The sequence below is a fragment of the Haliotis cracherodii genome, unplaced genomic scaffold, assembly GCF_022045235.1.
Source record: "Haliotis cracherodii isolate W230 unplaced genomic scaffold, xgHalCrac1.p SCAF_1, whole genome shotgun sequence".
Lineage (NCBI taxonomy): Eukaryota > Metazoa > Mollusca > Gastropoda > Lepetellida > Haliotidae > Haliotis > Haliotis cracherodii.
In genome coordinates, this window is record NW_027266264.1 from 60,171,184 (window position 1) to 60,195,323 (window position 24,140).

Sequence of the window (24,140 nt, forward strand, 5' to 3'; positions counted from 1 at the left end):
AGCCTTGTTTTCTTGTTTGTTTGTTGTTTAACGCATTCAGCAATATTCCAGTTAAAGGTCGGCGGTCTGAAAATAATCGAGTCTGGACCACACAATCCAGTGATTGACATCATGAGGATTCATTCACGCAATTGGAATACGATGACATGCATCAACCAAAACAGCGAGCTTGACCACCCGACCCCGTCAGTCGCCTACGACAAGCATAGTCGCATTTTACGGCAAGCATGGGTTGCTGAAGACCTATTCTATCCCGGATCTTCACGAGTTGTGCACCTGACATGCACGCCGGGTGAAGATTGGGGGGGGGAACAGGCTGCTTTTCCGCTTTGCATATCAATCGTTTTTATTACAAATTTATTAGGAAAAGTAAATAAATTTGTGTTTAATCCCCCATTATATACCGAAACATGAACATTTAAGATACGTAATTCTTTGCACGAAACCAAGCAGCTATGAATGTCCAATTCAAGAGTGTTGTTGGTATTCTCATGTAGACAAAGTGTAAACGATGTGGAAAATTTCGTTTGTTAACAATTGTTTCATGATACACAATTTACGTATTGTACATAGCTACATGTATAGTGTTGTCATTTCATATTCTACTATCAACGCATTATTTTGCAATACCAGCTTCATACATTTCGTCCTCATGGGTTTGCGGTCCATAGCAGTATGACGTCATATCAATACGTTGCCTGAAATAACTGAAGACGGCGGCATGGACGTTTAAGACGCCACAGGCGTTCTTGAGTGACGTCGGTAAAACATTAATTTGAATGAACTGATGCCTCCACTGGTGATCTACATTTTCCCTACATTTCCTCCGAAATGAATAGTTTTGGTAATATATATAACAACCAATTATAGATCTGTTCCCCGCGAGTACAGTTGGAAGTATCGGGGCTCGCCACACTAATCCACTAGGGATTCTCCGATGGTTATCCTGTAATACGTTTGGGCGGTGGGGTAGCCAAGTGGCTAAAGCGTTCGCCCGTCACGCCGAAGGCCTGGGTTCGATGGCGTACATGGGTACAATGTGTGAAGCCCTTTACTGGTGCACCCCTCCGGTGAAAACGGCGTAACACCATACTAACTCTATTACGTTCTAACAGGAATGGTATCTTGCCAGGATATGCTACAGTTCTAATAGTTATTGGTGGTTTAAGGAAATTTAGTTTACAATATGTGTTTTGGTCACTTATCATCACTTATGGTCTTTGATGATGTAATACGCCTCATGAACATGACATGGTTGACCAAGAAGCGCTGAGTGGCCTCCCTTCACCATGTCAGGATCCACAGGACGAGCGTTCAAATCCCAGATTCGACCTGATCATGATCTTTGGTCGTTCTCGTAGGTGAGTGTGGTATTACGACGCTTTTATGAATATTTCAGCACACCTCGGCCGAGTATACCAGAATTGGGCCAAACACATTGTACCCAGGTGGGGAATCGAATCCGTGCCTTCGGCGTGACGTGCTAACGCCATAACCACAATGTACCCCACCGACCCTTGACGGGAGGTATTACCCACGTTGAAAACATCTTTCACCTGGAAAATCGTGATTTCCTCCCACATTAAACAAATATTCCTGAAATATTGTTCAAGAGACCTTGAACAATAATCACCGACTAACTTCAGTGTCCCGAACCAAGACAAAGTGTATCATTACAGACCTCACAAACAATTCATAAACCCAATATGGTTGAAAATATTTATTCCAAATCTGTTTCGCACAGTTAGATGTATAGCGTGATAATGCTCTACTATGTATGTACATGATACACGGACGACAAAGACAGGTGTACAGACAACCGCCACAGAGTGACGCGGACTCACCAACACAGAAAACAGAACACGTCCACGTACAAAATGTTTGTGTCAAAACAGCAAAACAAAACTACATCATCTTAAATTCTCAACAAGAATTGTACAACATGGGAAATGTAAATAATTAAATTCAAAAAGGACATTACATCTTTCGAAAAGTTCAATGAATTCATGCTGACATTAAACAATTCAGTGAAAGGGCTAACTGGGGAATATAGTGTATTGATTCTGCAGAAAGGAACGCTTGTGTGGTCAGGCTTACCTTTTTATTCATTTTATCACAGATTCGCGCTTCCTTCTTAAAAATATGTGGAAATATTTTTCATATTTCGCATTTGTTTTGTTTTCGCGGACACATCAGTTCATAATTCAACGCCACTAGCGGTTCTGTATAAAAGAACCAGCTACGCTTCGTAAGCTGTACTTAATATTTTAATATTACACTGTAAAGAATAAAAGGGGTAAGTTCTCTGTGTCTGTTGGGGTACTATCATTTATTTATTTATTTATTTATTTATTTATTTACATACACAGCTACTTTGATACCCATTTTATCACCCTAAAAAGAAGGACCTATACCAAGATCAAAGTAACAACAGAAAAGTTGGTGTCATGATCAAACAGGTGACCACGGCCATACTTCAACACACTCAAACAGGTGTGTGATCGGCTATGTCACTTGACATACACATAAGCCATGTTTTTATAACAAAACGAAAAATAAGTTTGATTAGACACGATCAACACTGCTATCGGTAACTACTTAAAACCATCTGAGAATCGCAACACAACACATTATAATCCGTTGTTTGGTGTATTGACATTGATGGAGATTATGCAGCAAAAAAAGTGAAGTTTCAACATCAGGACACTCTAAATGCAACGTTTCAACGGCAGATGAAGAGCTTTTGAATTTAAATTAATTTCAGAAATACAATATAAACATTTTGAAATCAGACATTTGTTATTCTTGTTTGAATCTGTGTATAAGGGATTCCTACTTAATGTATATTATCAGCAGTGTATATTATCAGCGCACAGAGCACTGATGCACAGTGAATGCTGTGCTATACACATGCATTTATTATTATTAATTTTATTCATTGTTATTAGAGCTGTACTGCTAATGGACACAGAGACTTATATGCGAATAGAATACCTCACGACCTAAACAAATATTGTCACAGTTCTAGAGCCAAATACCACATGTGGCATGAAAAGCACATGTCGCACGCAATCCTGTGAAATATACAATTAGCCTTTATCACGGTTATCGAGACCCACGTGATCAAATGACGATCACTCATTGGTCAAAACCTTTATCTATGCTAAAACCAGGATATGAACAAAGTTAACGCATGCTACCTGAACGAAAGTACTCACGCGTACAATAGTAAAATATCTTTAACAAGTCACAGCCATACAGAAATGAGGCAAGAACCCCCATAATAAGCACTATAGTCTATATACAATATATACAACTAAAGCTTATCTATAAACTGCAATTAAATACACCATGTGCTTCTGTGTGATAATAGTATGATAGGTGGAATTTAAAGGCTTAGCCTATATATCAAGCTAAATGATAAAATTGAGAGTTGTTATCACATGGAAATATCACTTCAGTAACACAAAAGTGTCACAGACAGATAACAGAGGTTTTTACCATCGACCTGATCTACTGATAAACATTTAGAACATTAAGTTGCATTGAGTTATCTCCCTTAGCCCATGCTGGAAATAGAGGCATGGAACATCGGGTGTGTTCTCACTGAATTCAGGTCTTTTTAGTAAAAGATCTGATTTTAATGAGATTGTATCGCAAGATTTATTTCTTTTCTTGCACATTATGTACTCTATATTCCATATTACTGTATCTGAACTTTGAATCTCTAATACACATTTCGGAAATGTGTTTATTTTAACAGAACCTGAAATAAATATTATAATATTACATGAATTCTTAAAGTTTAAGCATAAAATACAAATATGTCAATGTAACAATAATATTTTGTCTGATTGCAAACAGAAAAACAAATCATGATTTGCTCCAAATCCAAATAATTAATGAATTATTTCAACATAAAGTCCATAACAAACGTCATATGAATATGCAAGATATTAACAGCATTGGATATTTTAAGTATTACATTACATACTTATTAATAAGATACACACTAATACAAACTGTTAGTTAAGGGAAAAACAACACAAATGTCTACATGAACTAGTCACCAGCAAAGGTAAAAATACATTTATCAGTCCAGGAAAAAGGTCCGCCTACAATTTCAGTGTAATGCTTTTAATGTACGTAGTATTTTCCTTGAGATCTGACGCAAGTTGTGAACTTATGCATAATCAGTTGACTCAGCATCTTGTCCTGAGTTGTTTTCTTCAAAATACCAATTTATCAATTTGAGAAAATATTGATTGAGATTTTCTTTTACCTTTCCTTATTTTTTGTCACAGACCTTTTTTCTAATAAAAGCATGTTTTATCAATCAAATACATTATATATATATATTGATAGTCAGCATATTGGAAGACAGGAAATCAAATATCACAACATTCAATAATAGCTTGTCTCATGCACAAAAACAGGTAACAAAACAATCACAATACTTGTCACACAATTTCATTAAAATCAGATCTTTTATCCTGATTCAAACTCTTGTAAAACATCTGATTTTAATGAGATTGACCTCACACAGCAAGAAACTCCTACCTGAAGAAGCCGATATGGACCACAATAAATTGATACCCACATATGAATATATATATTTATATATAGGAAAGAACACAAACACAAAGAATACTTAGATGTTACAGGTCTTATTACAGACACATCCATATATATATATATATATATATATATATATATATATATATGTCTGAGATGATTCATGCATATTCATAAGATGAGACTCCCTGGGCTATAGTAAATTATAAAGGTCAAAAGGTCAAAGGTCATTGTAAGGTCACTTTCAGACATGTGATGTGATAGATGATAAAAAATAAGATTTTATGGGTATTGTTCTCAACCATGACAAGAGTTGTAAGTTTTTTCATTTGTGTGAAATGTCACCTGATGTTACAGTTGCATACGGTTTAAAGGTCATATATCTCAAGGTCCCTTCCTTTACACTACTAACTACCCACTAGCTAGGTTAAATACTACTTGATGTTCCATACTGTATCCATATGTACACACAAACTTATATTTACATATATACAGGAAGTGCTATACAGTTGATTTGGTGATTATTTCGAACCAGACAGCTCACACCCATGATACTAGTTTCCTTTTGCATGTAAACACTCATAATATACACTAACAAGTACAACATATATCATATAATATTTTTGTAGTGTTGTTGGAGGCTACTTGGGTATTTAAGTCACCTATTCAACAATTAATCATAAAGTATTATTGATTTTGCATGTGCAAAGAAAACTTCGCTGCATTAAAGTGGAACTATTATCTTTATTTACAGATAGAGCTTTAAAAATATCTTTCATATTAATTTCAATCTAAAATAATTCACCATCACGGGTTTACTTACTGAAGCAACACAAAATGTTCTGGGCTTAAAGGTCTGGCTACAGTGTCTAAACACCTGTTGGTGCTTCCTATGCTTAGCAGACGAATGGCGAGGTTAAAATACAGCCATCCAACTTCAATTTTAACATTTTTCAAATATGTATGCTGTTGACCCTAAATTTTAAATTTATCTTTGATAAAAAGTCATGTATAAAAATATTTTATCTACTGACTATGTGTGAAATAATACATCTACCGATAATGAGTACATTACACCTGTTTGTTTGTTTGTTTGGTTTTTTTTGTTTAACCCCGCACTCAGCAATATTCCAGCTATATGACAGCGGTCTGTAAATAATCAAGTCTGGACCAGACAATTCAGTGAACAACATCATGAGCATTCATCCACGCCATTGGGATACAATGACATGCATCAACCATGTCAGTGAGCCTGACCACCCAATGCAAACACCTGTTTGACATGCCTTTCACCTCTGTAGCATCACACCTTCAAGCCAGGTAGAAACAGGGATGAATAATAACCAAAACATATATATTATCGCCAAGCAGAAGAAATGTGAAGCATCTTGATATTCATGTCTGACGAGACCCTTCACTTAAATGCAGGTTTTAATGCAGATGCTTGATATATACCAATATAGTTATGACAACCACCTAAGTTTAATTACACTGGAGAAGGCCCAAATGATGTTTTGAGTGAAATATGTTTAATTTCAAATACCGTGAAAAAATATTGTCTTCAAATCAAGACTGTTTCAATGAAACAAAAAAAAGTTGATTTTTAAAAATGTTCAAAATAATATGACGAAACATTAGTTTAACGTTCAACTGATCATCATTCAATTCTGCCCTACTCTGGCTCCAGATGTTGAGTCAGGTCACTGAAGGGTTTGTACACAATGTCACAACAGGGTCACTCATTCACTCCTTCATCTACTAGTCACATCCATTTTAGGCCACGCTTTATTTTTACTTCATATACCCACTTACCCAAAACCAAGGGGGAAAAATGCTATGTTCTGAAACAATTTTGGTATTAACTTAAAAATGTAAAATGAGAAATTATGAAAAATACTTCATGTGCCAAAATCTATCAATCTGGTACATGGCAACATGACGTTTGCAATTTTATTAAAAAATTTACCGAGGTGTCAGACATTGTGTGGTTTAAATAGTTCTTCTCAGAAAGGGGGACATATTGATGGAGAGACTGATAGTGCATGTTAATACATTCTTGAAAATATTTGAGCGAAAGAAAGATGTTTCAAGACTTTGCGAGAAGTCACCTGTACTTCTGCAAAGTTAACTTTCAGATTCACTGTGTCTGGCATCTGTCCAAGGCAACAGAGTAAACTGACTAAAAAAGTAATGTTTCAACTCTTGAACTAGGCTGGAGTTATGGAGTTCCATTTAGCTGGACTAACGAGTCTATTCATAGTCCAATAAAAATCGTGTAAAAAAATCAACATTTGATTCGTAAACTTGATTGCAGATTTCGAATGATTGCAGAGTTTTCAGCTTGTGAGTACCATCAACTTGGCTTTAACAGTTATTTTCTAAATCTATTCGTGTTTTTAATGAGGGTGCTCTAGTGGTTTGATGCATTTTGTGAGGTAAGACCCGTTTTATTACATTAAATATCATGATTTTCGATCAGATCCTCTTGAATGGGTGCCGCCATTTTGTTTGAAGTAAATGCAAGTGATATGAGAGGTGGAATCTGATTGGTCAGTAGGAGGGACATGCAAGGGACGTAACTCATAATAGCCATTGGTGGTGCTATGATCCTGCCACGTAATTCCATTCTAGTTCGGCAAGGGTGGAAACTGCACTTGTATAGGCAATTAACTTCTTTGCCTTGGGGAGATGTATGTCGAGGGGATATTGACAGGAAGAGTACCCAATCAGCTACGAAGGATACATAGAGCCATTTGAAGAGAAGTCACCTGTGATTTTGCAAATTAAAGTTTCACTTCTTAAACAGCATTAGGTGTTCTTGTAAAATTGACAGGAAGAGTATACCATCAACTACCAAGGATATATATATACAGACTTCAGCAAGGATTGTGGCTTAGCAAGAAATCAGTTATCTCACAAACCAACAACATTCAGGCATTCATCGCTTCTAAGAATGTCCATTTCTGTCCACTATGGACATGTCAGAGTAATGTCACTGTGGACGTGTCATTATGGACATGTCAGAGTAATGTCACTATGGACGTGTCATTATGGACATGTCACTATGGATGTGTCATTATGGACATGTCACTATGAACGTGTCATTATGGACATGTCACTATGGACGTGTCATTATGGACATGTCACTATGAACTTGTTATTTTGGACATGTCACTATGGACGTGTCATTACGGACATGTCACTATGAACGTGTCATTATGGACATGTCACTATGGACGTGTTAGTATGGACATGTCACAAAGTTATGTCGCTATGGACGTGTCACTATGGACATGTCACTATGGTCATGATTGGGAGGAGATGCTTAGTCCAGGAAGCGGGTGCATGCTTTCTTCCATTTACACTGAGTACACCATGAATCCCTGTTTTCCATTCCGTAAACTTTCCGACATTTCCTGACCTCACTTCGTGGCTTCCGATGCATTCCACCAGCTTTTGGAGGTGATGCGAACATGTGAGACTTGGGAGACTGAGCCTGGTGTTGCTGGAGACGTACCTGGACACTTGGCCGGGAAAACCTCACTGGGGAGGATGCCTGCACAAACAAAACATACATGTTATTCCTAGGGTCATGGGAATCTTCAAAACCAGTTTCATGAAAGTCCAGATCCGTCATGCATATTGATCTGGATTTAAATATTTTTCAGCGCACAGGTGACAAGTATTCCAATGAGTTGCAACTGCATGTGGAGAGTTGTGCCCCTTAGGCATACAAGGATAGAATGATTGTGTGTTCGAGTCCTATTTGGGTTGATGATTGTTGGTTTGTCAGCACCATACCCATGTTTGTCGGTTTCACTAAAGACTTAAGTATCTAAGACCTGCATCACTTTGGGCTTTCCACTCACATTAAGTTGGCATGCTGTGATATAACTAAAATACTGTTCAATTCAATTCTTTATTTCAGTATAAAGGCCATAGGCCCACGTACAAATACTCATTGAAAAATACAGTATGAGGCAGATGAAAGAGGGTATTAAGTGACAGTATTTCGGATTGCAAGTGCTTCCAGTATATACTTAACACAATTAGTTACAATACTAGTGCGGTTACAAGATAATAGAGTATTATATTTAAATAAGGTAGGATTGGAAGAGTAATAAATAGGTAAATACTTATTTCTTAAATATCTGTAACATGGGCAGACAAGCATAAAATGAAACTCATCTTCAATTTCCTGTAAATTACAATATCTGCACTGCCTATTACAGTACTCTATACCGCATCTTCTACCTAAATTTACCATCAATGGCAACTCGCCAATTCTTAACAAACAAAACATACGCCTATAATGACGGCTTGTGATTTCACAGAGATACTTTTCAACTGTTAGCAATGACTTATATTCCTTATACATTGATAATTTACGTATTTCACAAACTTTACAATACCAGTCCTGTTGGTTACAGTCTTTTACCCTTTGAATAAATGCATTAATAAAGAGGGTCTCATTACCAACTTCCTGCGAAATCCACACGTGGCCAAATCCATAACTGAATAATAGTCTTTTGACACAAGTTACCCATGTAGTGCGATTAACTTCATCTAAAGATTTCAGCATTAAATAACATTGCTTAGGGTATCTATAACTGGGTAAAGATAACAATTTCAACCAATATTTAATACATTTCTTGTGATAATCAATAAATAAGCCATATCTACCACATTCGCCAAGGGCAGCAACATTTGTAACATGACTTCCAATTCCAATAGTAAATTTACAGAATTTAATCTGAAATTTTTCAATTGCTGCAATTTTTGAATAGCCCCATATTTCTGAAGTGTATAATAATATCGGCTTAATTTGAATGTCAAATATTTTAAAAAGTATATGTACGGGTATGTTCTTCAAACAATGCTGTAATTTCTTAACGACGAACAGAGCCTTATTTGCCTTCTGAACAAGAGAGTTGATACCAGTCGTCCAACACAGCCGATTTGAAAATAACAAACCTAGATAATTATAATAGGTAGATACATTAACATTAACATCTCCAAACCTCCATTTCTCAGTACTCCTAAGTTTGCCACCATTTCTGAAAACTAAAATTTCAGTCTTACTATGGTTAACTTCTAAACCCCATTTAGTACAGAATGATTTAAGGATATTAAGTTTTCGTTGGAGACCAACTACAGTATCATCAATTATGCACAAATCATCGGCATATAATAACAACAAAATGTCTAGAGATTCTTGACTCACAAATATTCCCCTCTCGCCGGAGGAGTGCAACATTGATTCTAATTCAACAATAAGCAAAGAGAACAATATAGGGCTAAGGGTGCAGCCTTGGCGTACACCACTTAGCGTTTCAAAGTAGCAAGTTGCTGTGCTATTTGATAACTTTACAGCCGATTTCACTTTTAAATACATATCTTTAATGACATAAAATAACTTTCCATGTATACCCTTATTTAACATGACATACCACAACAATTTTCTATTTACACAATCAAAGGCTTTTCTAAAATCAACAAATAAACAGTAAAATCTGCCATTAGCTTTAGATAAGTATTTCTGTATTAGACTTTGCAACACAAATATATTATCAATGGTGCTGTATCCAGCCCTAAAACCTGCCTGAGACTCTGGTATCTTATCGTAAATGTCACAAAACATAGTAAGCCGTTTATTAAGAATAAAAGTAAATATTTTACCCAATACATCACTAAGTGTAATACCCCTATAATTGTTAACATCAAATTTGCTGCCTTTCTTATGAAGGGGAGTAAGTAAACCTCGAGCCCAATCCTCAGGAAAATTACCACTATGCAAAATAGCGTTATATAATATAACTAGATAAGGAAGAAGATTACCCTTGCAACACTTTATCATTTCTGGTAGAACTCCATCGGGACCAGCCGCCTTACCATCTTTCAAATGATTAATAGCATGTAAAATTTCTGGTTCAGTGATTTCACAATTCAAAATATCATTTAATTCTTCATCATTACAGACAAAACAGTTAGATTCCTCGTGTTCATAAACAAAACTCTCAGCGGAAGCAAGATTATCATGATCAACATCATAATCAGTTATATTCAAAATATTTTTAAAGTAGGAGACCCATTCTGATGGAGCTATAAACTGAGTTGCATTACTGTTTTTTGACACAAGTCCCTTCACTTGGTTCCAGAAGATCTTAGGATTACAAGTATGAGACATTAAATCCTCAAGTAATCGCTCTTCAAAAATCAATTTCTTTTGTCTACACATATTTCGATACGCATTTCTTAACTGTCTAAACTGTTGTAAATAGTTCAGATCACCAGTTATTCTAAACATATTAAGAATACGATATTTCTCATGTTTCAACTCTTTACATTCGCTATCATGCCATCTTGCTCCTGAGAATGTACATATGTTTGAGCTTGTAATTACCTTCATATCACTGACAGAAGCACAAGTAATGATCAATGATGTCAATTTTGTAACTGCACAATTAACACCGCTAGAAATTTCACCCATGAAATCATCAAAGCTATATGATGATAGCGAGTCCCGAAGTAACTCAGAAAATGCTTCAGCCTTACCAGCACACCATCGGTATCTACAAATAGATTCTGCATTATCAGCATTCATGTTACTGATAACATTCTCTGTATCTGTAACAGCAAACTTAAACACAATGGGAAAATGATCTGACTCACATCTTGTGGCTACACTGAAATCATAATTAGTACTAAATAATTCAGATGAACATAAGCAATAATCAACCATGCTGGCACCCCCACCAGCAAAGCATGTAAAATCCCCGCGGGGATCTGATTTTGTTCTCCCATTCATCATATGTATATCAAGAGAACAGCATAAATCTATTAAATCACAACCATGGGAGTTTACACGATCATCTGTCCACTTTCTAGATATGCTTAAACTGTCAATTTTATAATTCAAATCTTCCAGTGAAGGAATGTATTTGTTGCCATCCTGTAAAATATAATCCTTTAAGTTGCCTGTTCTAGCATTCATATCACCCATAATCACAAAAACAAAGTCTTCAATATCAGCATCTGTGATGCACGAGAGCAAACAGTTTTCTAAGTAATCAATCCCTTTCTGCAGTCTTGGATCGCTCCGGACGGATGAATATACAGGGTGAATATACACACATCCATATAAAATATCGTATGTGTAACCAAAAAGTTTCTTATCCAAAAGCACGAAAATACAATCAGTAAAGTCAGACCAGATCTTCTTGATGTATTGACTTGCAAAATGGCTAACGCAAACGGCAACACCGCCTCTGTTATTAAAGTCCCGTTGGTTAATATAAACAGTATGGTTTATAAATATAGAAGAAATGTCATCTTTATTTACATTGTTCCATATTTCAACAAATCCAATGACATCAAACTTCAGACAATACTGTATAAAGTCAGAGTCAGCTAGTTTCTGTTTCAAACCATGAACATTCCATGTCACTATTTCAAACCAAGTACGCGCATCAATCTCTGGCGGCAACTGGTGGACCGGGCCATCTTCCTAGCTTAGGCCGGGCGAGCTAATGACATCATCAGACGCACTCACTTCACGTGAAAGTCCTGGCTTGTTACCTGATTTGACAGTTGTGACACAGTCTAAACCCAGGTCATAGGAATAAATATTATCCTCAGTATACAGCTTATCATACCGCAAAAATGCCTTCAAACCTGATTCACGCGCCTGAAACATCTTCGGGAGAAGTTTCTTTCTCTTCTGTCGCACCAGTGGGGAGAAGTCCTCAGTAATAAACATATCAGTGTCCTTCAAAGCTTTAGATGCCCTCAGAATAGCGTGTTTGTCCTTGTCGTCTGCTAGCTTAACAATAATAGCCTTCCCCTTCATAATGCGATGTGCCCTTTGAATGTTCACATCATCTAATAACTGCAGGTCGTTCCTGAGGACATTTTTTACAATCAGTTCACAATCAGTCCATGACTCTGTTTCATTACCTCTCGGTACACCGTGAAATATCAGATTGTTACGCCTGCTCATATTCTCAAGGTAATCAAGTTTGTCATCCATTGCTTTCATCTGATCTTTCAAACGAAAATTTTCCTCTTCTAGGGCTTGACATCGGTTATTAGTCTCAGAAATCTGCTCTAAAACCACCTTCAGTGTACTCTCAACAGTCTGAAGTTTCAGATTCATATCATCATTAGAACGCTGAATTTTGTCTATCTTACATGACACTTCTCTCAGTTCATCCAACACAGTTTGTAAAGTTTTTTCACTTGCCTTTGAGGATAATGTAAGTTGCTTCTCTCCACCTTTACCTCCAGCAGTAGATCTAGTTTGTACGCCATCATTAGAATCCGGACCTGGGTTGGGTTCGACACCTCCCATCAGTAACAGCATGAGAATGAGGTTCAGCACAACCAAGCGGGTGTGTATACCAACCAGCGCGTTTAAACGAGGGATGCGTCCACGTCTGGCCTTATTTGCTTTTCAAATACTGTTCAAAGCAGTATTGAACTCACTCATTTTCCAGAATATAGAGGTGATTAGGAATCTCTAGAGATAGATAATCTTTAATGATAAATAGTGAAGTTGAGGATAATGTTTTCACTGTGTATCAAACTCCTGTTTTGAAACATGTTTCAGTAATATTTCAGGTTGACACATGTGAGCTTTAAAGCCACTCTCCATGTAGGACTTGTATGTATATTCTCTTACCACATTGCCTGGTGATGATGACTGTATCTGCCATGACAACGACCTCTTGATCTGACCTTCTGGGATGACAATTGGGAGTGATGTCCCCTGACCTGTTATGTCCCCACCAGATGGCACCGACGAGGCCAGGATGTGAGAGGGTGTCTTATGTTCCTGTGTAAGAAACAAAACAATGACAGTGACAGAGAGGGACAGCTTCCTGATGGATCATCCAGTGAGGAGGTCAGGCTGCACCATTGCTTATTCATTACAGTAAACTACGGTTGTAATGAACTCTAAGGGACCACAAAATTTAGTAATTATAACAGTTGTTCTTTAGAAGCATATATACAGCAAAACCAGTTCGTCATATCATCCAGGTCGTTCTAAGCGTGTTCGTTATAAATGTAGTTCACTGTATTTTGTTGAAAATTGGCTGTTTATTAAGTTCTTACTTTTTAAATTTAGGCTTTTTAACGCTGCATTCAGTGCAACAATGTAAAACAATGCACTAAAGTTATTTCTGACTATATTGGTCCTATAATCAGGGGGTACGGATGGTCCAGTCATCTAATCGCTGTCCCTAGGGCACAAAAGAAACCTATGATTGTGGGTTCGAATACTGGTTCGCCCCGATTATTTTTTAGGTTTGTCAGCACCCGGGGTCGGAGGTTTCACCAATGTGGTAAACATCTGTGACATGCATCACTTGGGGCGATATGAAGCACAAATGAGAAAGACTTTGTTTCCCTGAAGAGTATGAGGGTCTTACCTTTCTCTGATAATCATGGTCAAATATCCCAACATTGGCGACAGGTATGACATTGGTGGAAGAGTCCATGTTGCTGAGAGGAGGGGGTGAGGATGTATGCATCTCGGCAAACTGTCGCGTGACATTGTCCATCTCGACTTGAACCTCATTGTAATAGAAGTCCTCCTCCTGGTCGGACAACTCCTCGTCACTGTCACGGCTGAATAAAACAAGCATGAAACACTCATATCCCCCGCCAATATGACATGTACAGTTGCATGCAAGGCAAGAAATACTGTAAGGTTTCCAAGATCTGCTCCGGAAATCAGCACTACCAACATTTTCAGTCTAAGTCAAGTCATTGCTATGGAAACTTGAAAAATAATTTTTTCAAAAATCCCAAACTATCAAAAGGCACCAGTTTACCACCATACCTATCTATTTACCAATGTTGGTGAAGAAATATTGTATGTTTTTCAAGAACAGCTCAGGAAAGGAGCACAACCAACATTTTCAAACTAAGTCAAAGTTGGTGCCGTGAAACTCGAAACAATTTTTCTTTTCTCAAACTATCACAAGGCACCAGTTTACTACTAGACCTATCTATGTGCAACTAGGTCCACACATAGTAGTAATAAAAGCACCATACTACTATGCTATTGATACTATAATACCTGACACACACAAATCATTGTTACCTTCAATCACTATTTCAGTCTACTCATACGACAAGTATTGGATACCTGGCACTATTCTGCACCACTGAGACATGTGGGAAAAGTAGGGAATATATCTGTTATAACAGTCTGATCGAAACAATGTATGGCATCAAAACTGACTTACTTGAAATGTGTCTTCCGTACATGCTTTGTAATATCTTTCAATGTGTTACAGACTTCCCCACATCGGCGCCATGTGCACTGGAACACTGTCCTCAGACCCTGGAAAACCAAAACTGCTGATGAGACGAGGGTTACAAACTTCACTGACAGAATGATTTTCTACTGAAGGGACCCACCCAGCATCATCCAGAGACAAATGTGTCTGTTGTGCCACACACACAAAGATTCCATCTGTTGTAGACATTTCTTTTGTCTAGTTAAACAGATTAAAATGAAATTATATTTCAAAACAGATAACATGTGTCTGATCTACAGTTGGAAGAAGAGAGAGCTACTCCTGCAGGTGATAACAAACTCGCTTACGAATCTTCTGTTTGAGAAAACATGTTGTCATTTTTGTATCAAATACCATTGTTGATAATTGATACAAATACAAAATTGTATGATGCATTTTCAAACAATATCAAATACTTACAGCTGAATTTATCACAGAATATATATCCTCACAACCCTTATCACAGTGTCTTTAACCTTTTCAATCTCAGTAAATTAGATAATAAATGTGCAGGAATAATAATAATAATAATAATGATCATCATCATCATCATCATCATCATCCATTGATATGGCACTGTACTCCATGCATAAGCATGCTTTAAGTGCTTAGATCAATGTGTACACTCAAAAATCATTCTCAGCTCCCTTGGAAATATACAACCCAAGCTGCCTGTTAGGTGCTAGAAGGTTAACAGCCACATTGCCATCTCATCCTACCGGATACCCATCAACTGCTGGGTGAACAGAGACACATTTCGAACAAAGTCACTTGCCCAAGGAGACAACACATGTGCTGCATGTGCTTCAGTGTGGGGCAGGACCGAGTCCCTAGATGCAGAAACTGATACAGGTAATCAGGTTCTTTAAAAACATCTAGCATTACTTTCAAAGATTCAATAAGCACGTACATTAAAACTAAATGTACTCATGTTTATTTTAAGTTATTCCAGAGAAATGCCGTAAAAGGCGACTATGCTTGTCGTAAAAGGCGACTAACGGGATTGGGTGGTCAGGCTCGCTGACTTGGTTGATACATGTCATCGATCCCAATTGCGAGGATCGATGCTCATGATGTCAATCACTGGATCGTCTGGTCCAGACTCGATCATTTAACAGACCGCCGTCATATAGCTAGAATAATGCTGAGTGCGGAGTTAAACAACAAATCAACCAACCAACCAGAGAAAGATTTTGGTGCAATTAGTCTTTTATTTACCATAGCAACAATGTTTCAAAGTGAGCAGTAAAACGTGAGACATGTCATACTTCCAGTGTCGGTGTTTATAAACTGTTATACACAGTGAAAGTGGGAACTGATAGATGGCCTATGACAAAAACCATATCAACAACACGATGACCTTGGGGTAACCCTCTCCGCTCTGCACCATGTGACTTTGTCCCATGTTACTGTGTGTGGATATCTATCAGTTAAACTGTCAGTCATCACATGCAATGTTCCTGTCCACACTACAGGAGTCTGGTGTTTTGTTTATTTGTTTGTTTGTTTCTTTCTTGTTTAACGCCATACTCAGCAATATTCCAGCTATATGACAACGGTCTGTAAATAATCGTCTGACCCACATAATCCAGTGATCGACATCATGAGCATCGATTCTCGCAATTGGGATTTGATGACATGCATCAACCAAGTTAGCGAGCCTGACCACCCGATCCCATTAGTCGCCTCTTACGACAAGCACAGTTGCCTGTTACAGCAAGCATGGGTTGCTGAAGACCTATTCTACCCGGGATCTTCATGGGCACTGACAAAATGTACCACCATGATTTTGTGCTCAAATGGTCTCATAAGGAGTCAGTGAGGGAGTTACATCCCTTTGAACAGTTCCTGCATGACATAAATTCACCATTTCTTACAGCGGTGATAAAATCTTGTGTTGTCTTCCATTTCTCCAAATTGTAAAACAGAGTTGAACAATTTTTTGTTTGTCAAAAGTCATCATATTTAGGGTAATTTGAGCTTTTTTGGTTTGTCAACCTTGTAAACCAACTAAACAAAAAGATAAGCCCTTATGATGGCAAATGGTTCCAGGCTAATAATAAAAAAACAGAGATAACCAAGAATGTGGGGCTCAGGGCTTGCTTTAGCTATAGATCACATGCACCAGAGCTACCTATTTTTAAAAATGGAATCTTATATTTATGTCTACATGCACCGAATGTCAAAAATATTTATAAAAAACTAACCATTACTTGTCAACAAAACAATGGTCTTTGAACACACTCAATATCTCTAAGCTTTATTCACCATACCACATCACTAATCCCTGAATCATAAGTAATTTGCCATGCAAATGACGTCATCAGACTGTGGGTACAAGATTTTGTTCTGTACTGTAGTTTCATCGGTAACTGAAGTAGACCACTGTATGACGTCATGATAGTCAGATTATCCTGTTATACTCATAATGCAGTATGTGTGTGTTACCATTGATCACACTTCCACATAGGTACTGCAACAGTAAGTACTAACATACTACAAATCATGTCATGTCATCAGAGATCTGTGTTACCATTGATCACACTGCCACATAGGTACTGCAACAGTAAGTACTAACATACTACAAATCATGTCATGTCATCAGAGATCTGTGTTACCATTGATCACACTGCCACATAGGTACTGCAACAGTAAGTACTAACATACTACAAATCATGTCATGTCATCAGAGATCTGTGTTACCATTGATCACACTGCCACATAGGTACTGCAACAGTAAGTACTAACATACTACAAATCATGTCATGTCACATCAGAGATCTGTGTTACCATTGATCACACTGCCACATAGGTACTGCAACAGTAAGTACTAACATACTACAAATCATGTCATGTCACATCAGAGATCTGTGTTACCATTGATCACACTGCCACATAGGTACTGCAACAGTAAGTACTAACATACTACAAATCATGTCATGTCACATCAGAGATCTGTGTTACCATTGATCACACTGCCACATAGGTACTGCAACAGTAAGTACTAACATACTACAAATCATGTCATGTCACATCAGAGATCTGTGTTACCATTGATCACACTGCCACATAGGTACTGCAACAGTAAGTTCTAACATACTACAAATCATGTCATGTCACATCAGAGATCTGTGTTACCATTGATCACACTGCCACATAGGTACTGCAACAGTAAGTTCTAACATACTACAAATCATGTCATGTCACATCAGAGATCTGTGTTACCATTGATCACACTGCCACATAGGTACTGCAACAGTAAGTTCTAACATACTACAAATCATGTCATGTCACATCAGAGATCTGTGTTACCATTGATCACACTGCCACATAGGTACTGCAACAGTAAGTTCTAACATACTACAAATCATGTCATGTCACATCAGAGATCTGTGTTACCATTGATCACACTGCCACATAGGTACTGCAACAGTAAGTACTAACATACTACAAATCATGTCATGTCACATCAGAGATCTGTGTTACCATTGATCACACTGCCACATAGGTACTGCAACAGTAAGTTCTAACATACTACAAATCATGTCATGTCACATCAGAGATCTGTGTTACCATTGATCACACTGCCACATAGGTACTGCAACAGTAAGTACTAACATACTACAAATCATGTCATGTCACATCAGAGATCTGTGTTACCATTGATCACACTGCCACATAGGTACTGCAACAGTAAGTACTAACATACTACAAATCATGTCATGTCATCAGAGATCTGTGTTACCATTGATCACACTGCCACATAGGTACTGCAACAGTAAGTACTAACATACTACAAATCATGTCATGTCATCAGAGATCTGTGTTACCATTGATCACACTGCCACACAGGTACTGCAACAGTAAGTACTAACATACTACAAATCATGTCATGTCATCAGAGATCTGTGTTACCATTGATCACACTGCCACATAGGTACTGCAACAGTAAGTACTAACATACTACAAATCATGTCATGTCATCAGAGATCTGTGTTACCATTGATCACACTGCCACATAGGTACTGCAACAGTAAGTACTAACATACTACAAATCATGTCATGTCATCAGAGATCTGTGTTACCATTGATCACACTGCCACATAGGTACTGCAACAGTAAGTACTAACATACTACAAATCATGTCATGTCATCAGAGATCTGTGTTACCATTGATCACACTGCCACACAGGTACTGCAACAGTAAGTACTAACATACTACAAATCATGTCATGTCATCAGAGATCTGAGGTTTTATTATTTTGATAAATTTCTGGGCCCAGGGTGCAACCTGGTTTTGTAAGGTGCAACTGGTTTTGTATGTACCCGGTGCACGTTAAATCTAGTTCTTTAAATCCAGGCCTGTAGCGAACTCAACTATTCCTGTGTTTTTGGGGCCAATGGTACTCTGTAATCACACTGCTAACAACTCTCTTGTCAGTTGGACATATGTCTCATACTGTAGTAGTCAACTGTTTACAAATACATTGTCCATTTCAGCAAATATCATAGTCTGTCTTACAGACCCTGATACAAATATATATCAAATACAGCACATGCAAGTCTATAATGTTTGGCAAGTCTAGATCACTGCAGTATCTGAAAATGAAAAGAGTCACTGGGCTCCTTTTTATTATATTTTTATTAAGATAACTGAACAACTGTTTTTATTATGTATGATATGTTCATTTCAGAGACTAGATTTTAGTCTACTAATATCATATTCCTATCTGAAATCAGATGAAATTCATATTTATTGCAGTAGCATCTTACATTTCATTTTATTGTCAAGTAAGTACCTATGTAAGTAAGTACCTATGTAATGAATTTTCCTGTCATCAATTTCATGATCACAAGGAAGAAAGTTAATTGATTCCAAATCAATCATTCTCTCAAATTGATTTTTTTTTAAATAAGTAACGTTAAATAATGATGATGTATTTTTATGTCAGACAACGTCTTCTTATTTTCACTAGAATAAAGCATAATTATTTTCTGTGACAAAATATTTTTACTTATAGTGTCATACTTATAGTGTGCAGACAAACGCTAAAACTAGATATATATATAACAAAGTGCAAAATAATGTGTTCATTTGTTTCAAATGAATAGTGACCTACATTACAAGAATATCAACGCATAGTAAATTAAGCAGAGTCTCGCTTGAATAACATTCAAATTTTCTGGGGACACACTGCCCTAGTTTTACAATGCTTTTCCAGTTCTGGATTGCCAAAACTGGCTGAACTGACCTACTTTCCAGTGACCTACTTCTGGAAGGAAGAAAGGCTGTGTTCGTGTTTATACATTATGGGATACCTCCTTGACCTCTCATGGGGGCACGTTGCAGTTTCACTATAAAATATGATTTCATATGGTTTCATCTGTCTTAAAGCAGGAGACATGTCTTGATCAAACAGATGAACATTTTTATTTCTAAATATATATAAACAGATCTTAATATTTTACAAACAAATAAATAGTAAATAAATAAGGCACAGAAAAAGATTTCCATCTCATGATTTCTTATGTTATTATTTTATGATTTTAAAAATAAATACAACTAAGATCAGTTTTTGGTTCTTACTGTCCATTTAATAAAAACACTGTCATCAACATCGTTGTGACTGCGAAATGACAGAAAGGGTATCAAACTTTCAATAAATATTCGTAATGTTACAACTTACAAAGTATGAAATTTCACTGCGAAACTTAACTATAATATAAAGCTATATTCCTTGTTTACGAATTCCATCGTAGAGGTTTTTCCAAACTATTTTGATTATTTACATTAATAGTCATAATATATTTTAACCTCAAGATTGCCCAAGGCAGAGAAATTGTTCAACCTGCGCAGCTAAAGGTACTATTTATAGCGCTTAAATCATAGATCACGTGATAGCCGAAAACGTCACCCCCACGTGACATAAACAAATCATGCCCCTTGCACGTGCCGGTTTCGCTCAGCTGTCAAAACATCCCGAACCTGCGAATGTACAGTTGCAACTTATTTTATCTTCACATTTGATATACATAAACGCTCTATATCGCCCAAAAGCACTACATTGAGTCCATTCCTATTGTGTGAAACAGGATATCTAAGTGCGCGAGCTCCGCATTCATTCAGCTGTGCAGAGCGATCGATACAGACAACTGACAGGACAGCACAACTTGGGCGGTGTGCGTTGCAGCTAAATATAGCACACCGGCAAGGCAATCAGCTGTTTGCTATCCGGGTCAGGCTAAACTGTCGGCATCTCAGCGGACGGCCACTCGGAAATGTTGTTGTAAAACAAACAGAATGTTCCAACGTAAACCTGAGTTAGTCTACTTTTTATTTCAATTCACAACATGTGTAACGGGGGTACATTTGCGCAAACTAGTCCCAATGTGTCTGAGCTGAGATAGAAAAGCCAGTAGATCTATTTTGGTACCTGACAAACTGTATTTACTTTAGCCTGTGGATGACGGGTCTCAATACATGTCGCTGTGGATATGCACCGACGATAGTTCAGCACAGGAACAATAGGGTACATCGATCATGGCATAAACACATGATGAAACGTTGTGAAACCGCCTGATGGGGTAGCACAGTGTTGAATTGTTGATAACCATACGACATATACCTTACTTCCATTGAATTCTCTTCGTACCCAGCTTACAGGATAAACCCCAAACCCCACATACGTTTATGAGCTATAATGATATACACAGTCATACCTTGTGTTCTTGTGTGTCGGCGTCGTAAAACTGTTTGATGTTTTCCTCGAGATCCAGAACGTCGTCGGGAGGGGTGGGGCTCCTGATCTGAATGGCTGCAGGTGCGCTCTCGCTCAAGTGTGAGGGCAGGGGTGGGGACCGGTCACTTCTCTCAGAGTGACCACTTTCAAACCCACTGCTCGCCGCACTACTCGACAAATGATAGTCATGGAAAGATCCCGGACTTCGAAGAAATTCTGAAAAAGTAACACCTTAAAATATGTCTCCGAATTTGGAATCACCAAAATGCACATCGTATGAATATATGCCAATTAACACACAGAGCCAAAGAAATAAACAAACAGTTGAACAAATGCATATTAATGTAATAACTTTATTGAGATAAACAAGGGCATGGCGATTTTGCTAAAATTAATTGACAATTCGGTGGTTACACATTGTCACACATTGCAAGAAGAAACATTATTACATTAAACAGTATTAATACATTAATATTAACGTGCACACTCTTTAATCAGCATGATGTCTGTGATAATATTTTATTATACACCATATGCTAGTTTATAAATTGACCTTTGTCCTTGAACGACTGCGGGAAGGAGGGCGAGGCTGGACTACTGGACAGACTGGTGAGAGCGAACGCTGCCACATGTTCACGTTCATCTACCATGTCGACATCGTCGTTGTCGTTGTCGTCGTCGCTTCCATACAGTGCTGAGTCTAGGTGACGTCTCTCTCGCCTATGTGTACAGGGAAGCATAGATAAAACGTTTTGTTTGTTGTTTAACTCCGCACTCAGCAATATTCAGCCTGACGACGGCCTGTAAGTAATCGAGTCTGGGCCAGAAGAACCAGTGATTGATAATGAGCCCCGTCACCAATCATCACAATCCAGTGTATTTAGACACTCTTACGAAAAGCATATAGGTTGTTTGGGACCTTTCCTAATCTTGAATGACTAGGGGAAATAAAAGCTTAATGAAAATACAGTGATACCCAAACTTTGGAGATATATCTCTTTGTATATCTAGTAATATTGTCTTGTATTTTTTTTTTTTTTGAGCTGTATGTGGTATCTGATTGCGTTCGGTGCACAATTTTACCGTTTCTTCATCAGTATATTTGACAGATTTTAGGAACACACAATCATCTTTTACACTGATATTGTGCGATTTGCTTCATTTGTTGAAAATACTGAAATATAGAATTAAAATGGAAACAGAGATTTGAATTTATCCGGATTTGATTCACCATCAGCCAAACCAAATACTAAAAATAATTCCAGTTAATGTCCACCGCTGATTCTATATATGGCTCTGACATATTGCTGACATGACTTGGGTTATCATTATCCGGGGCATATTGAAGATTCGGAACAAAAAAACTAGAAATGACACTGATAATTGATACGAAATCTCATACCATATGTTACTTCATGAAATATATTACTGTTAATAAATAACTAAAGCAACTAATAAACACCATACATCTGTTTTGAAACAAACACTTACCTCATAATGACAGCCAGTCTCTTATATTTCTTTGTCAGTATGTATGTTTGTAAATTCGGACTAAGAAGCATCCAGTTTGGCTTATTCAGCAATTTTCTAAGTTCGTTGTGCATGATTATGTAAAACCTTTGTAATCCAAACAATTCTGAGTGCTCTCAAAATAACACAGCAATGAGGGGACATTGACAATACACGTCTAATTGCCAGTTGTGCTAACTGTTCCTAACGTAATACAATATGAGAAGAAATCAGCGTGACGATTTCATAACAAGACCGACTGCCGGTGCAAGCGATCAGCTGTTTCAGACAAGTAGGTCGCCCGATATAGAAACTTACCGTGACTTTGCCGGCACGTCGATTACATGTGAAACTGGTCTCTTCTTTGGTTCGGAAAGTTGAATATCTGCAAGTTTGGAGTAGTCTGTGTCCAAATCAGCTAGTCTGGCCGATTTTCTACTTTCTAAGAGCCTCACTTCGTCAATTCTCTTCACCATCTCTCGCCTCTCCCCGTCCATTTGCGTGACTGTTATCAAAACATTATCCTCGTCCTGTGTAATAACAATCGCTGACACTTCTCTCCCATTCAGGGTCACGAACACTTTCTGTCCATTTCTCAAGTTAATTTCTGTCATTTGACAGAATCCCTGCCCGACAATGCCTTCTGAAGTAATTTCCTTGGAATCCCCATTGTCGAATTTGACCTTATACATAGCACTTGTTATAAAACCTTCCTCGGAAGTCTGGGATTCAATAATACCGGGGTAGTATCGGCCATCTTGTTGGAGCGCTGCGATTCTCGTTCCTGTAATGGATCGCTTCGCCAGCTTTCTGTTCCCAAACATATCTGAAACGGTTCATCAACGATACATATGATAAAGTTGAGTACTAATTTCCAGATCCCGTGCGTCGATGTACCCCAGATATTCTTCAATGTCACCGCTTTCTGATGTAAACATATGCCGGTAAACTGCGCCGGTTTGTTTTGGTGTCAGTGGAGGCGGAGCTTAGTGAAAATATCAACAAAACC

The 24,140-nt window shown here is 37.6% G+C and overlaps 1 protein-coding gene across 1 annotated transcript; it reads right to left on the bottom strand.

Annotated features, from left to right (window-relative positions):
* Positions 1-1,715: 1,715 nt before the first annotated feature.
* Positions 1,716-24,099, bottom strand: LOC139457971 (zinc finger protein 704-like). The gene is made up of 7 exons (XM_071239642.1): positions 23,450-24,099; positions 22,176-22,342; positions 21,603-21,838; positions 14,829-14,926; positions 14,007-14,205; positions 13,256-13,408; positions 1,716-8,131 (listed from the first exon to the last, which is right to left on the bottom strand). Exons 1-7 carry the CDS (start codon positions 23,953-23,955, stop codon positions 7,901-7,903), a joined length of 1,590 nt encoding a protein of 529 aa, XP_071095743.1. The 5' UTR covers positions 23,956-24,099; the 3' UTR covers positions 1,716-7,900.
* Between the last annotated feature and the right edge of the window lie 41 nt (positions 24,100-24,140).

Coding starts and splice junctions, on each gene's coding strand:
- LOC139457971 (XM_071239642.1), bottom strand. CDS start 23,955: ATGTTTGGGAACAGAAAGCTGGCGAAGCGATCCATTACAGGAACGAGA. Junction 21,839..22,175: donor GCAGTCGTTCAAGGACAAAG/GTCAATTTATAA, acceptor TTACTTTTTCAG/AATTTCTTCGAAGTCCGGGA. Junction 8,132..13,255: donor CATCATCACCAGGCAATGTG/GTAAGAGAATAT, acceptor TTGTTTGTGCAG/GCATCCTCCCCAGTGAGGTT.